General features: G+C 36.7%; 1 protein-coding gene across 2 annotated transcripts in view; it reads left to right on the top strand.

Annotated features, from left to right (window-relative positions):
• The window catches only part of ARHGEF3 (Rho guanine nucleotide exchange factor 3), a 110,797-nt gene that overhangs the window by 84,781 nt on the left and 9,190 nt on the right, over positions 1-16,826 (top strand). For both annotated transcript variants that reach the window (XM_072420900.1, XM_072420901.1), the window contains 5 exons: positions 11,200-11,307; positions 14,952-15,122; positions 16,025-16,087; positions 16,386-16,482; positions 16,570-16,646. In XM_072420900.1, coding sequence (XP_072277001.1) covers positions 11,200-11,307; positions 14,952-15,122; positions 16,025-16,087; positions 16,386-16,482; positions 16,570-16,646 — 516 coding nt within the window. The remainder of the gene's footprint in view (positions 1-11,199; positions 11,308-14,951; positions 15,123-16,024; positions 16,088-16,385; positions 16,483-16,569; positions 16,647-16,826) is intronic.

Consider the following 16,826-nt stretch of genomic DNA (forward strand, 5'->3'; position numbering starts at 1 on the left):
ATCTGCTCTCTCCATCCTTTAAATAATGGTGACCACTTTATAGCACATCCATCACAACAACATTAATTGGATTTAAACAGACCATACCCATGCAGATAAAAACGTGTAATTCCCTTAGGTATTCCCCACTACCGATGGCATAGTTAGGTTGTCATCAAATCTAAACTTTTCACATGCATGTAGATAATTCTAAACTAGTTCTTCTTTTGTTTCCTGCCTGTTTTATTGCTGCAAGTTTTATTATTTATTGCAGATTTTAATTTGGGTGATTCTGATGTCCATTATGGCCATTTAGGTTTAATCTTTGCATTTACAAATGCATACATTTGTATGCTACACTGACATATTATAGATCAGGAGTAAAATGGGGTGAATAGGAAACTGTGTACAAAACAAATAGAAAGACATGACATAAAAGAAAGCCCTGCCCTTACAAGCTTACAGTTTTTTTATTCTTGGAGGAAAAAGAAAAAAAAGGTTGATCTACACAACAGTTTTTGTGATCTTTTGTTTTCCACCAAGGACCAATTCACACCGATTTCTTGCAGTAATACACAGTAAGTGGCGTGTGTGTTGCGCCTTCTAAGCAAAAAGTGCATGTAGTTTTTGCCTGCTTTGTGGTGTTTTGTGTCTGCCTTAATACCACACATTTCACAGTTGTATATAGAGTCTAATATGACTTTATGATTATATGTGAATAAATGGGTGTATATACAGGTTCCAGTTTCATAGAATATCACCATGTTAGCATTTTGATATATCAGAATCAAATAAACAGAGGTTCTTCCATGGGGTCACTTGGATATAAGCTTGCATGTTTTTGGATCTTGATTAAGGTGTCTAGTTTATACGAACAAGCCAAGTTTCTTTTGTCACAGGCTGCCTGCCTTGTGTTATCTGTAATACATGTTGAAATAGAAGCTGCTGGCACTGTATAAATGCTAGACAAGTCTGGAACTTGAGGATAGTATTCTAGTGTCAAAAGGTTATATAAGTAAACTGTATTTTGCCTGTAAGTGGTCATAATAATAATAAAAGCACAACTAAACCCAAAACTGAACAAGGCTTATTCAAATAGCAATGAGGTTGATAAATGAATGCAAACGATGTATGTAAGCAAAGAGGTGGATTTCTTACTTGTTTCATGGGCCAGATGCTCTCGCACATTGCACTGCATACCAATTTCATTAATCTTTGTTGGGCAGGACATTCGGGTGACAATGTGGTGGCCCAAGAGAATGATTGCATGGTGAGCGTATAGTACTCCCATTTCTAGCATTTACTAAATCCATAGACGTAGATTTAGTAACATGTCAGGTTAGTAAGCAAACTATATATAAAGGTCATTGGTTGTTACACTGTTGGTGCAATGTCTTTTGTATGTAGTGAATTAGATTTCCTCCCCAAATCCTCTAAGAAATAAGTGATAAAAGACCCAAGTAATGTATTGGTATTGGTAGTGTTTTATGGTGCAGAAAAGACCAAATCCAAACATTTTGTTGTGCATATGAGGTTGTCTAGAAATGCTCTTTAGAGGAAAAAGAGCCACAAGATCAGTCATGGAACATACCTTCTACCAGTGATTGAGAAATTTTTTTCATCTTTTAGGTAAGATAACCTATAATCTAAAAAGGGCAACGTGACCTGGCCTTTCTCATGTATGTAGGTACAGCTATGTAAAATAATACAATTTCTTACTTCCTATGCTTTGCAGCCTACATAAGAATGCTTTAAACCAAAGGCTGATTTATTGTCTGAGACATATACTATATTACACCCTTCCTGCAGAATGCAGTATGGTCAGTTTATGCGATATCTCATATTCTTCAGGTGTTTTATTTTCAGTATGCAACACTCTTCTGTTTTGAAAAGCAACATTAATTGAAGTTAGTGTTGATAGCTTCCAGCTTTAGGGCCGATGGGGTCTCCTGTACTTACCAGTTAGAGTGAGCTTGGACGCCTGTCAAGTTTGAAGGCGACTCTCTAAAATCCTGTAATTTTGGGTCCAGTTTTGCCAGTAGTAAACTAGTAACAATAAAAAAAAAACATTGGCAGGCAGCCATAGAATACATAGACTTGCCTCTAAAACGCTGAATATACTTGGTAACGTGTAGGGTAAATTGAAACTAATATGCTGGCAAGATACAACATCTGAGAGTAATACATTGGATTTCCTTGACCCTGTGTGATTTTAGGGTAATAGGTTTGCAGTAAAATACTAATAATGTGGTTTAGACATTGAGCTGTATAGAAGATAAGATCTTTATATGGTTTTCACAATAAGGAAAAATCGATGTACCTATATTAAATATGCTTGGATGTGATATATACCAATCTCCTGCTATTTCTGGAGTTTTTCAACTCACACATGACTAAACTATGCCTTCATCTTTGGCTAACAAGAAGTCAAGTGAATGGTGAAAATTAGGCTTATTCAAAGTACCAGTAAACCCTAAAAGTCATCTTTCCTATTTAGAGCACAGGAACTGTGTCTTCACAAAGCCGCCCCCCGCCACCCAGGCCAGTAAGATGTGGGTGTGATGACTTACCAGTCCAGTCTAGGGTCTTACAGTGTGGTCATTTTAGGTCAGATTTCACTCTAGCCTGCTATAGAACTTGATCACAGTGCCATGCCTTTGTCAAAGCCTTGTCAGAATTTGCTTAGATCAGGTGTAAATTAGGTGGGAGACGGGAGAGAAAAATAGGGTGGCAGTGGGGGCTGTGAAACTTAATATAATATTAGAGGAACTCAACCAATCTGGTAGAACCCGATTCGAATAAAACAATAGTAGAGAGAGCATAGGCCCTCCCAGCTTCCATTTTATATTGACAAATTGATTCATTGTAGAGGCTACTATCTACTTTTGCTCACACTTCCTTTTCTACAATTTTGGGTTGATTTAGAAACTAAGGCTAGGTACACACATGCAATAATTGTCGTTAGAAAACGAATGACTAACGACAGATCAACGAATATTTTGAATGATCGTATAGTGCACCATTCTGTACATGCTGTAACGATACGATTGTTCAAATATAATCCACCAATTATGTACACACACTAGATAGGATCGTTTGAACGATGCAGGAAGTGACATGGAAAATGTACCGCAGAACAATCCACGATCACTGACTGACCGGACACACAATACATAGCGATCAATCATCGCCCAAAAGGATTTGCTAGGAGGGTCGTTCAGTTTCAACGACATTCCTATTTCATCTGCGTCATTGGCCTTTCGTGCACTTTTTTTGTTAACAATTATCAAATGATTGGTTGTTAAAAGTGCAATATTTGTCGTTGGAAACAAATGTGTTTAGGTAGCCTTACTCACTTTAGCACAAAAGCCATTTTTAACAACGTGACCTTAACCTTGTTTGGCTTTATGTTGAGTAGTTAACCAGTGTAGTTCTGCTCAGTTTACTGGAATCCACAAAAAATAGTATCCATTAATTGCTGCAGGGGTTCAGTACCAACTTACTAAATCCACAAATTTTTAGGTTGGATATATCAGTCATGCAATATCCCTTGATAAGTTCCACATCTACCATCAAGCACATTTTTCAACGTCCCCTCCTGATGGAGAGGTCAGCAGTCTCTTCATAGCTAAATCAGTTTGCATTTTAGATATGTTAAGTTTGCCCTGTGCTATAATGTCTGCTGCATGGTTGATCACTTTCCCCACTAGTAGAATCTAAAATTGTTACCCTCAGGCTACGAGGAATAAAGGCCATTTTCCCAAAGCAGACACTGATTCACAAATGGTTTTAAACCACTTTAAAAGCTTTTACCATGTCTACTGGTGGGATTGTGCAGGTTTTTGATGATACATTAAAGCATCAACAATCGCTGCTGATTTATTCAGCAAATTACAATAGATTAGATAAACTTCCTGGCCAATCTCTTTGGAGTCAGAAGATGTTTGTCCATAGGGGAAAATATGTTACAAAATTATTCATCATAGGGATTTAAGCATTAAAATAAAATTGTGACAGCTAAAACATGCTTTAGTAGTTCCTTTTTGTGACATTTCTGGCATTTCATTTTCTGTATTTGTTTAGGGTAGTATTGTCATATGAGTTATTTCTGAGCTTATACATATAAGAATTTTAATGATTCTAATATTCCAGAGATATAGTACATAAGTGCTTAGCATTGTAGGGCCTTTTATTAAAAAATACCGTATCTGCATTGAGTTTCTTTTGGCTTACAGCATTCTTTATTTGCTTTACTATATAATTAGTGTCACGACTATGTACTTTGTACAGTGCTGCGTAATATGATGGTGCAATATACATACTGTGTAATTACTATGATAATTAAATATTTCATCAGTTTTAGCACACACCAGACCTTGCTTGTTTATTGCTGTACTGGTGGTCACTTTGACCAAAATTAGAAGAAACCTAAATTTTCTATACTGCTACTACAAACCAAAAGTTTTACCTAGAGTTTATCTTGAACATGTAGACACAGAATATGATAAATGAGATTGGTTCTGCAAAATAGAACTGCAGCACAATCACTAGTCAGGTAAGGTCAGAGCACATACCAAGATTAAATGCTTGCCACTTGACCAGTGTGCTGAAAATTTGTATTGCTCATCATCATCCTTTGGCCAGGCTGTACATTGGGTGCACTAGGGACCAACATTCAGGATCTTCAGTTATTGTGAATCCAATGACCAGCCATGAAAAAGCATTCTATACAGTGCCTTGGAATGAAATACTGACCTAGTTGAGTAAATGCACTACAAGATACATTTACCCTGTTGATTTTGTAGAACTAATGCTTGTCTTATTTCAAAAAAAAGCATTTTTTGTAATGATCCCTTGAAAGAACTCATAAAGAAACGGATGCAGATATGTTGAGTGCTTTAGTTCCGCTGATGAAGTGAGGATCGTTTTGTTGTCTGTTGGAGCATAAAGTACAAAGTGAAAGGCTGGCCTATTGTACTGCACCTGGGCCAAGACGGTGATTCCTTGGTTAATGTTATCCAGGTCACTGGGTCTTGTATTCCCAACACAAAGGCAGAGAGCCTGTACACAGCTCATCTTTCTTTAAAAGGCCAAATCAAACTTGACTTTCCTTGGAGTGTGTTCTCCAGTAGTCTGTTAATTAGTGGGCCGTGGGTGGTCTGACAGTTTGAAACTGAAAAGAAAGCTAATCAATACTCTGGGAATGTGATTTAATATGACCTGACTACAGCTAAAGCTATATTCCTCTTTTCTGTACATCAAGAGCAGTGGATCAGTGACCAGAAAACAAATTTCAACACAATAGTGTTGGTTTGCTAAAGGAGTTTAGGCTGATTTATCACTCTGCAAAGGATAATAAAGCTTAGAGAATGGGAGGAGCCTGATGACTTTGGGCACCCAACCATGTGCAAGCAAAAGTCATGTTTTTTAATATTTCCTTGTGCATGTATTTTTTTTTTTGCTTAGTAAATTAACAAACATTCACTGAGCTAAGTTATTTATCCTTTGCAGAGTGATTATTTAAATCTATAGCTAAAAGTATGGTTTGCTTCATATCCATTTGTTTAGATTTGCACTGCAAGTTTTTTATTGTATTAAAAGACCAGTCTACCTAGAAGTAACATTTTCAGTTTAATGAAGCTTTAGCCAAGCTCTGGCAGATTTTGTCTGCCATCAGTAAGAGATGTCTCTCTATACAAAACTTGCTGAATAATCTATACAGTGGGTCTAATTAATTAAAAGAATTAAAGATACATATGAAACTGGAATTGCTATTAACTAGACAAGAATCCTTGTAGACTGCTATAGGCAACAACTCAAATTTCATGCTTTTACAGCCTGGCAATTTCTGTCTAAAACATTCAACAATCTGGATATGGAGTTTAAATAACTGCTAAAAAGAGGAATATTTCTACTTATACTTTATTGTTCTATACTGATGGTTTGGCAGTGGGTCAATACTGTGCATATGACATTAAAGCTACGTACACACTTCCAATTATTATCGTTGGAAAACGAACGACGAACGATCCTGCACGATATCTACGAACGATCGTATAGCACCGATCCTGCACATAGAGATAACGGCACGATCGTTCGTAGATATTGTACACACAATAGATACGATCGTTTGAGCGATAGAGGAACTATGTGCACGACAGGAAAGTGAACGAACGTTCGTTCATTACGCATGCTCAGACCATGGACGATCAACGAACGACCGTACACACGAACGATGTTCAACGATCGTCGTCCAATCCGATCCGCCGGTCCGGTCGTTCGTTTCCAGCGACTTTCCTCGTTCGTCGGCGTCGTTGGTTACTTTTTTACGAACGATTTTTTGCCCAATCGATCGTTCGTCGTTCGTTTTGAACGATAAAAATTGGAAGTGTGTACGCACCTTAAGAGTTTGCTTAGTGTGCACTAAATAGTAGATGTACTTGAAAGTTGAAAAGTTATAAAGTTATGGATTTTTGGTTACGAGCCCACATATATAGCCCCCTATGGAGAGAATCAAAAAAACTAATCTTTTAACAAGCACAGGGTTCTGACAATTTTGCAAAATAATAGTTGTCTGCTTACCATGTCATAGTTAAATTGATGTCATCCCTTAGTTAGAGGCGAACAGATGTTTTTTTTTCTCATCACCTCTCCATGCTCTGAAGTGTTATCTAGCTGAAAAAAAATGCAAACTCATGTTCCAGTCTCAAATGCTTAATGTAGAAATAGGCCAATGTGAATATAGGTTTATACAAAGGTTAGGAGTAATTTATCAGCTTTTGAATTGTTGGTAGCAACGGCACTGGGACACAGTAGGAACCCTATCTGCAGTTTGTGTGCACATGAATGTTCCTGTTTGCTGCCCCTCTGCAAATACATCCTTGAATATGAATTTAGTGAAATATATGAAAGCAAGCAGTTTATCCTGCGGCAATTCATGCTTACTAGCCATCACAATTCTCAAGTGGCTTCCAATTAAAAATATAAATACCAAATGGTTAGGCGATTATCTGTAGATGCCATCATACCTCTGCAGATTTTACAAAGTTGACTGGACAGAGTCTACATCTTTGGTTATAAATGTCTACATGTAAAAATTAGTACACATATGGGCACCCTAAAATACCATGAGAGTTTGTTGTCATAAGTAATACCCAGTAGAGAAGTTTTGTTTGCTTCCCTTAAAGGAAACTTCAATCAGGACAGAACTAAAGCTGCATACACGCGTACAATTATAGTCATTGGAAAGGATCTTTCACTGTCCTTTCCAATGACTAAGCATTGCACGATGCATGAACGAGGGCTTTTCTCTCCGTTCTGCTTTATGGAGAGGGGAGAGTAACACAGCAGCACCCGCTGTGTTCTCTCCTCCTTCCCTTGCATTAGGATCGTTATTCGTCCATCGTCCGTGGATCCGCCAGGGCGGTCGTTCGGACAATGGACGACAGGTGCTGTACACAAGCCAGGTTCCCGTCCGATATTGGCCCTGCGCCGATTATCGGGCGAGAACCATTGGACGTGTGTACTTAGCTTTAAAGAGCTTCCATTGTTGATTTGTTTTGAAGGAGCAAGCTGCCATCTGTCTCTGACCCTGAATACGAACCCAAATGCTTCACTGGATACTTGCTTGATTGGCCAGTGGCTCACTTAAGTCAACAATGGCTACTCCCATACTTCAATCATGACAAGCTCTTTTAATCTTTTAGATACAGAAAAGATAATTAAAGATAACTTGGTGTCCCTACAGTTTGCCTCATGGGCTGTAATTAAAAGATTGCCTGTTTGTGTCTGGTCATATGATATAATTAGAAGTGATGCTCCTGGATACAAATCCTATTTTTGATCAGGCCATCTCTGAACTACATTTCTGCTCTCCTGTCCTGATTGGTAACACATCAGTGAATAATAGTGAAGGATCCCATGTGTACTGCACATGTGCAGTCTAGACTAGACACACAAAAGGCCCTGATGGTTTTGCATATTGTGGTCTTCTCACCTTCGTGGCTATTGTTGGGCAGAACAGGTTGATTAGACAAATTGGAAGGCTTGTTTTGATTGTGTGAGGGTGAAGGTGTCAAACAGAGAAAGCAGACCTGCTTTGAAACATGTAGCCACTTTTCACACCACTTGGCATAACTAACCATAAATGCCTTGCAGTGCTCTTTAAATTTTTCTTTTTTTTTAAATTGTGCCTAGACATCAGACTGCCCTCTAATATCATAATATCACTTGCTCTCACAGTTTATTGTAACAAACAAATCCTCCAACAGCCAAGGAATGTTAATGTTAATACCGACCAAGGTCACAAAACTATTCAGCCTAATGGTTTCCTTCCTAATTTTATTCCATAGTCTCCCAAGTTGGCCTTCTATTTTGTGAACTAAATCTCCAGATGGCGTTACCTGTCCTGAAGTTTACATAGCGTGGCCTTTTGTCTGATTTTTTGTTGAGGAACAATATTGTTTGTAGACACGGGCCTACACAATGAACTGCGCACACACGGCTAATCTCTTATTTAGAGTTTGGCTAGGCTTTTCCCAATGATATAGGTTCAGGTGTCTGTAATGTATTAGCAGATGCTCTGTAGCTAATCTTGCTTATTTGCTGAGCTAATTTGCTTCTTTGTAACTCTGACAAGTCCATCAGGTTGACATCCTTTTTGTAAACAGTCTATCAAACAAACTATCTGTTGAGTTACCCATCATAACAGTGCTGGGAGTGTGACAGCTGTAAAACAGGCCTTCTAGGCAAGTGACAGAACACTAATCTAAATACAACCCGTAATTAGATTACATATGTTTACAACTTGTTTGGAAAGCTTCAGATTTGAATAAAGTCAGAATAAACTTCAGAAAAACTTTCACAATGCATTCTAAGACAAAAAAGAACCGTTTCTATCTTTAGAAAGTAGAATTAATGTGCAAGTTATTTTTGCTTAGTTGGTAATTGTTTCTGTTAGAAAATTTAGTAAAATCCTTGCAAAAATAAGTACAATTGTTAAAACAGTCTTTCCTTATGCTGTTAAATGTGTATTTATTTTGCTTTACAGGAAACAAATCTTGTTGTACAAAGCATATGAAGCAATATTATAATGAGATGATTATTCAGGGTTTCTTCACTTGGATTACTTGATGGTGGTGTGGATAGATGGTTTTATCCTTGCCTAGAAAGATTTCCTATAATGTGTGAAGATTAGTACACCTGGGTTGACTTTTTTTAACTAATAAAAACAAATAGATCTGGATAGACAGAACTTGTGAATACCGAACACGCAGTATTCAAATAATGTGTACAAACAGTCAAACAAAGCCGACTGGAATCCTGATCATTTTTATGTCTGAGAAAAGGTAATGTCAGAGTGGAATATCAGCCATGTATTTTGGGACTCCTAAATGATTGGAAAACAATCGGGACATTTCGGTTGTGCACAAAGCTAGCAGCAGAGCTGTTTGTGTGATTAAGGTTATAATGTAACAATATCAGTATGCAGCATACCATAATATATGTGTGTGTATATATATATATATATATATATATATATATATATATATATATAATATATATAATGTATATAAATTTATATGTGTGTGTATATATATATATATTTACTTATATATATTTATTTATATACACGCCACTCCATGGATGAGCATGGTTGTCTCCCACAACCTATTTGGCATTAACATTTACATTATACGCTATACTTTGCATCTAATTGTAGTGGGTAACGGGATTATCTTTTATCTATATTGCTTTTATTGGCCTTGTAGCATCTTTTAAATTCAAGGGTCTAAACAAAGTTAAATTATGCAATATAATTGCAATCATGTGTCACTTTAATTCTCTATTTCTCTGGTGAAGGTTGAATCAGATAAATTTGGTGCAAACCAGATAATTCTTATTGATAAATGCAATTTATTGTTATCTGGGAGAACTTATGTTTAAAATAATTGTCTGATCAGAATGTAATGCAGCAGAATGTCATGAGCCAGGATATACATAGCATGTTGCCTGCTTATATGATCTGTCTTGCCAAGTCCTCTTAGAACTTGTGAGAGCCAGGAAAATGCCATTTAGCAGACTGTCTGTAGAATGCAAACAGAAAATACACACTAGTTCAGACATTGTTTGTGGATTAGCCTTGTACATTGCTTGCAACAAGTTGGGGGAAGTCTTCCAGAAGGGAAACAGGAACAAACTACAGGTTACTTTGAAGATAAAACATAGACTGTCATACAATAGAAGACGTGGAAGTACGTTCTCATGGCATGGGGGGTGGTTGGCATAGACGGCACAAGATACCAGGAGCTTCCTGTCACATGAAAGTGAAATTACAGAGTCTTTTATTTGTGTTTTGAAAATACCAGCAAACTGTTATTCGAATGTGTTTCCTGCTTTGTTTGATATGTTGAGAACTAATAATTGCCTATGTAAAAATATGACAGAAATAATCGTCCAGTCTAAAAAATGGCTAAATTGGCAATGAGCATTGACTTACATTTCAAAATCCTATCTTTTAACTAGGACCTAATGACTCTCACCTCTTGCCATAAAAGACATCATGCGGTTTTGTTTTTTTTAAGTTGATAAGCTGATTAGTGATTCAGCCCACAAACTGATTAAAGAAAAAAAGGTGTCAACACATCTTTTAATTATGCCAGTCTAGTCGTCCCAGCACACTTCAAGTAAACTAACTGAAAAACTGACAGACAACCCTTTTTTTTGTTTTTTTAATATGGATAAAACATAAAGCAAACACAAAAATCAAAACCAGAATAAAATATATAGGGAAAAAAACAACAAATCCAGAAAGTGAAAGAACATAGTAATAACCCAAACAACCAATACATTCGGTTGGCAGTGGGATGTGTAAGAAGTGTCCGTCCGATGGATACATACATAAACAGAATATAAAATTTTTTGACAGACATACTTTTAAAGTGAACACATTCCAAGAGAACTATGAGGCTGTCATATCTTATCTCCTTTTAAAAAAAGTAAATCTGGAAAATAATAGAGAATTTTTGGTTTCTTTTCTGTTATGTCACTGAGACAAAAAGTGATGGGAAAATCTTTATAAATGGGACATTGATGGCCACAAAAACTTGATAGCAACCCTTCCCAACTTTAATAGCAAAAAAAATGCTATGTTATTATATTGGTGGATGAATTTTGTGGACTCAGATCTGACACATGGACTTTCCTTTTCTTTCTTTTCAGGAACCAAGTACTAAACGGGTTAAACCACTTTCAAGGGTCACATCACTAGCGAATCTCATCCCACCAGTACGGGCAACTCCTTTAAAGAGATTCAGCCAGTCGCTGCAGGTAAATGAGATTTTGGTTTTATAATTGCTATGTTTTGCATAATAGATATAAGGTTTGTATAAATGATCACGTGAAAATCTAACACCAAAATTCAAACATCAAATTAATCAACAGAGGGCGATTCATATGAATTATTACACTGGTTATCATGGTTGGAGCACAGGTTGGTGTCAATCTTTGTTCATCCCCAATAGTAGATTAATAGGAAACTAGATTCTTGTCCGGATCAGCAGGTATTTTTTGTACTTGTCTGTGTGTGTCTTCAAAATAAATATATTAATTTGTATAAAATAAAATATTCATACTATTATTTTATATACTGCACCTATATAATCCTAAAAAAAATGATCGTCAGGATTTCTTGTGACCAAATCTTACTGTGTGCATTCCCCATGAACTTTTTTTTTTTACATGTGTATCTTTGTATGTGTGGGAAAAGCACCAATATGACAGACTTCCCTCTGTAATATATATTGGGGAGTTGGCGCACTGGGTGCCTCCTGTCCTCCATATGGCTGCAAGCCTCATACAAAGGCTGCATTTACAGACTGGGAGTAGAGTTGCTGAAGTCACCTCGGCTGTCTGTGTTTCATCCAAAAAGCAGCGTATAGCGTGACTGGAACAGAAAATAGTGTACAGTCACTGGCCTGGAAAGATCCCACCTTGGCAGACGCAGCCTCCTTGAGTAACACTGGGGGACAGATGTTTAATACTTTGCAGAAGCTGCCCGTAGTGGAGAGGTCAGGGAAAATATGTCTTAGGTCTGAAAGAGAAGCTTTATTAGTTACAGTTGTGAGCACCAATGTGGAAAGTTTAAATTATGTTTTGGCTAAATTTCTAAGCTTCCCTTTTGCAGCATAAAGTTCTTCTCCAGGCCAAAATTAACCCTTTTTTACCTCTAATTCATCCTGCCTGTTTTTCTTACCTTGTGGTGCAAGGTATACACACCTGAAACCATAATCCAGATCCCTTGCCTGCATTATTTTACGAAATGATAATCAAACTTCAACTGAACCCACTCCCCTTGAAGGGGTGTTGCTGATACAGTCCCCCCTTCAGGACCCTGAGAGCACTCCATTACTAAATAGCCAGTATAAAGTGTTCACATTACACACAGAGTTTCATAGACACCCAAAGAAGGACCCCACCTTCTGTACAGAAAGAATTAAAGTTGCACTTTGCAACTTTGAGTGATCTAAAAAGTGCAATTTTTAATGTCAGTATTCAATTAGACAGAATGGGGGTTGGGGGGGAAAGGGGGAAACTGAAGATTAGCTTTAAGCAGCTGTGACCTTGTTAAAAGGCTTACTTTATGATATGCTATATTTCTTTTATTTTTTTCCTAAGCTTTATTAATCCTTGCTCTTAGTGGCTTATATTGTTTTGTCTGCTTTATTTCCTTTTTTCTCTAGCTTAATGTTTATTTGTACTTGTTAGGGAAAATCTGTTTTAATAGAGGCCTTAGGTGAGGATATCATGAAATAAAAGCTAAAAACAAAAATATCATTTAAGGACTCTGTTGGCCCATGCAAGTCCTACGGCTCCTTTGAGATGTCGGAGTGGGCTTGAGTATAGAGCAAAGAAGATGGTTGAGGAAACTGTAGCAAGCATGTTGAGTTCCAAAATCTGTTCATGCAATTATAGGTAAAAGCAACTTCTGGTGGTCCAATATCTGGGTTACAGGTTTAATGGCAGACCCTGTATACATGTATACCTCCAACTCTGTTTCTAAAAACAAAGAAAAATAATTAGTACTAAAAGATATGGAGAGCATATGACCCCCTCCCCCCTTGGTAATTGATTATTCATGGCACAAAAGCAATCACATTGGCATTAGGAAGATCCAATCAAATCTATAGCTTACACTGGCATTATTCTGGGAGGAGCACAAAGGGAAGGGAGGGAAAATGTAAGGTGCTATAGGAACCTGATATAAAGCCACCTTATTTATTTGCCCTGAATTGAATAAGAACAGGTTCCTCAGTACTTCTCAAGACTCTTACCACAACCACAAGTGACAATACTTGAACATGCCACCAGGTCTGCATTATGGGGGGGCGAAAATGCCATGTGCCCCCCAATCAGAAGCAAATAGTATTTTTCAATTAGTCTGGTGGTGGGTCAAAACAACAAAAAAGGTAAGTTCAGACCTCATGTTACTTTGTCCAGTATGTGAATTTGGCCCATGTAGAACAAACAGAAGTCATGTAACAATTGTTCTTTGCTTTTTGATGTGAGCAAAATTCTGAAATTGTGAAACAGAGGTCTGAATACTTAAGGCCCCAGTCTTTGTGCATGGATACTGCATGACATTTATGTAAAATAGTTATGTCCTAATTATTTGTTCCCATCTTATCCCTTATTTTCACACTGACTCAATGGAAACATATTACTACATACTACTTTATCCGCTTGATGCTTCCTCTTAATTTGGCTCTTGCAATTCCTTATATAGTTTCGGTTCCTTGGCTCCGTTATTAATAGTTCTGACTCTGTATAAAATGTGACTTCCTCAGAGGATTATTTTCTCATTCCCTGTTAAACAAAGCAGGACAAAAAAAAGTTGGGTCTTGTCTAAAGTAAAAAAAATGTATTACAGTTGACATTTTTCCTGTGTTGGTCATTGAATAAAAGTGGTGAAAAGCCCACTAGATTTGTTGGTTGATTTAAATCTTTATGGCAATAAAAAATCTGCACGGAGACTAAAGCTCAAACCTAAAACTGAAGAGGCACATTTTCATGTATCCATGTTGATTGGCCATTATAAGTATTACCTTTGGAACCAAACTTTACCAGTTCCATGTTTATTTATCAACCGGTTGGCTTTTAGAATTTCCCACTTTTGATTTTGGGTTTAGCTGGACGTTAAGTCTCCAGCATCTGCCAAACATGACATACGTTTTAGTGGGCTGACCTATTCTTTTTTTTTCTAATATGACTGACCAGTATTTCTTCTACCCTGAGGCTGCAGTAGGCTGTAAAACTGCCACAATCAATGTGATTTTATGGGGTACTTTATTCCCCTTACAAAAGGGCACTTTGGGCAACAAAATTTCAAAAAGATGTAAGGACCAGATCACCACAGCCTGAAAAATAATCAGGGACAAAAGTAAGGTCAATAAATAAGGAAGCACAGTTACCATGCAGCAGTAAAATGATAAAAGGTGACCTTGATGTTTCACGGTTTATCAAAGCCAGTTGCTTACAGATTCCTTACTTTATATGTTGCTTGCAACAGCTTTTCTGTACCTGCCTGTTTAAACATCTGTTGCATTGCATATTTCCTACAACCTTCAAACCATTCAAAAAGGTGTTACAGTTTTATTAAAGCAAATCCCTAGACACATAAAATCAACATATTACACAGATCTATATTCTTTTAAACGTGTTGCTGCTCCTTCGTTTTAAAGTTAGCGGTTGTAAATGCCTTACACCATGGTATTTCAGAGAAAATGCAATTACTATTCTGCCTGTATTATTTGGTGTATGAATCATAAAAATGGCTGGGAAATAAATGTTTATTTTAATTATTAAGCCATCAAAAAATATTACCATTTTGAGCAATGTTTTATACTTTATACTTTTTTTTTTTTATTTCCTTTGTAATTGTTATAATAAGACAATTTTTCTCATTCTACTTTTAGCGTTCTATCAGCTTTCGGGGTGATAGTCGTCCAGATCTTTTTACACCAAGACCTTGGTCAAGAAATGCTGCTCCTCCGATCACAAAACGTAGAGACAGCAAATTGTGGAGTGAGACGTTCGATGTTTGTGTTAATCAAGTGCTCACTTCCAAAGAAATCAAGCGCCAGGAGGTTTGTGTTATAATTAATGTTTAAACTGAAAAAGGATGAATTTAATACAGTGTTACTGTTCTGTAAAGACTTTGGCATGTAATGATATACACAGCTGTGTACACTGCACATAAATTCACAGCTTTTACTGTTATTGCACGTTTTTATAGAGCTACAGGTCCCAGCATGTCATGTTGATTTTAGGAATCCTCTGATTTTGCTTTGCTTTTACCAAAGTATTTTTAGTTTTAAACAATTATTGTGGAGGGTACAATGCTATTTAATATTATTCAGAATACCAAATGTAAAATAATTCAGAAGTACCATGACCATTTTTAAAAGATCACGTTTTCCTAGAGAAGAATATTTGTATTTATGGGTAATTGTATTCCTGTAGAGCACCCCTTGCAGAGATTAGGGACAGGATGCCCAATAAATTGGAAATCTGGTCATTTCTCTCCTTCAGGCAGACGTCTTTCTATCACACGTGTCAAATGCTTCATAAGTTTAATAGAATTGGGATTTGCCAGGAGTTTGGGGGAGGGGGGTTGGTTCTCAGGTCCTTCTGCACTTTGATCTTTATATGCTGGACTTTAAAAAAAATGTTTATTCCTTTTTTGCCACACTTTTTTTTTTGAGGTGGGATTTATGAGAAGGACTTTTAGTTTACAACTATTGAATAAAATACACATGTACTCCACGAAACAAAAAAAAAAAATGATCCTAGAGATTTTTACAGACTTCAGCAAAGTTGCTAAATTTTGTAATAATAAAGGTGAATTACTTATCAAAAAAGCAATACTTTTACTTCCTAATGATAGTTTTGTACAGTTAGAAGTGTACAATTTAGTTATCAGAGCATGCTTTAGTTTGACATCACATTGGTGACTAATCATGTTTTTTCATTATTTTTTTTTTTACAGGCAATTTTTGAGTTATCTCAAGGAGAGGAAGACCTAATAGAAGACTTGAAGCTGGCAAAAAAGGTAGGCTAGCAAAAGATTAAATTAACATTAAGTATGTGAAGGTGCTGCTTTAATCTGTAGAGAATATATTGTGAGAACATAGCAGTTACATCCTCTGAATACCCTGCAATTACATTTAAGGATAAGGATAATCTTTCTTTCTTTCACTTATTATATATTTTCTCTGCTTTTATCTACTGTGCAAACCTTGAGCTTTTACCCAGTTTTATTAAATTATTATACAGACTCAGTGAAGGTCATTGTGTGGGACAGCTCTTGTTTCTGGCTAACTGAAAACTTTTTTTTTTTGTTCTCTCAGGCATATCATGACCCAATGTTAAAACTCTCCATAATGACAGAACAAGAACTCATGCAAATCTTTGGCACCCTGGACTCCCTCATTCCCCTCCACGAAGGTATAATTTCTGGTCTGTCTCCTATGACTTAACTGGCATCCCTTTCAATAAAAGAATTTTTACAATTTGTCTGTGTTTTGTGTTTAGATCTTCTGGAACGCCTACGTTCTGTCAGGAAACCAGATGGGTCTACAGAACACGTTGGGCACATCTTAGTTGGCTGGGTAAGTTATGATGTGTATTTATATAAATATATACAGTCTTTTGTATCTATTCAAAACTAAGATTTTGCCAATGTGAATAAACATTTGTAAAATATATTTTGTAGTTTAGTGGTTTGTCTAATCCCACTCTAAAGTTAATTTGCAAGTCAATGACAAAGTGTCAAAATGGGCCTTCTGTGC

The sequence above is a fragment of the Pyxicephalus adspersus genome, chromosome 8 (genome assembly GCF_032062135.1).
Source record: "Pyxicephalus adspersus chromosome 8, UCB_Pads_2.0, whole genome shotgun sequence".
Classification (NCBI taxonomy): Eukaryota; Metazoa; Chordata; class Amphibia; order Anura; family Pyxicephalidae; genus Pyxicephalus; species Pyxicephalus adspersus.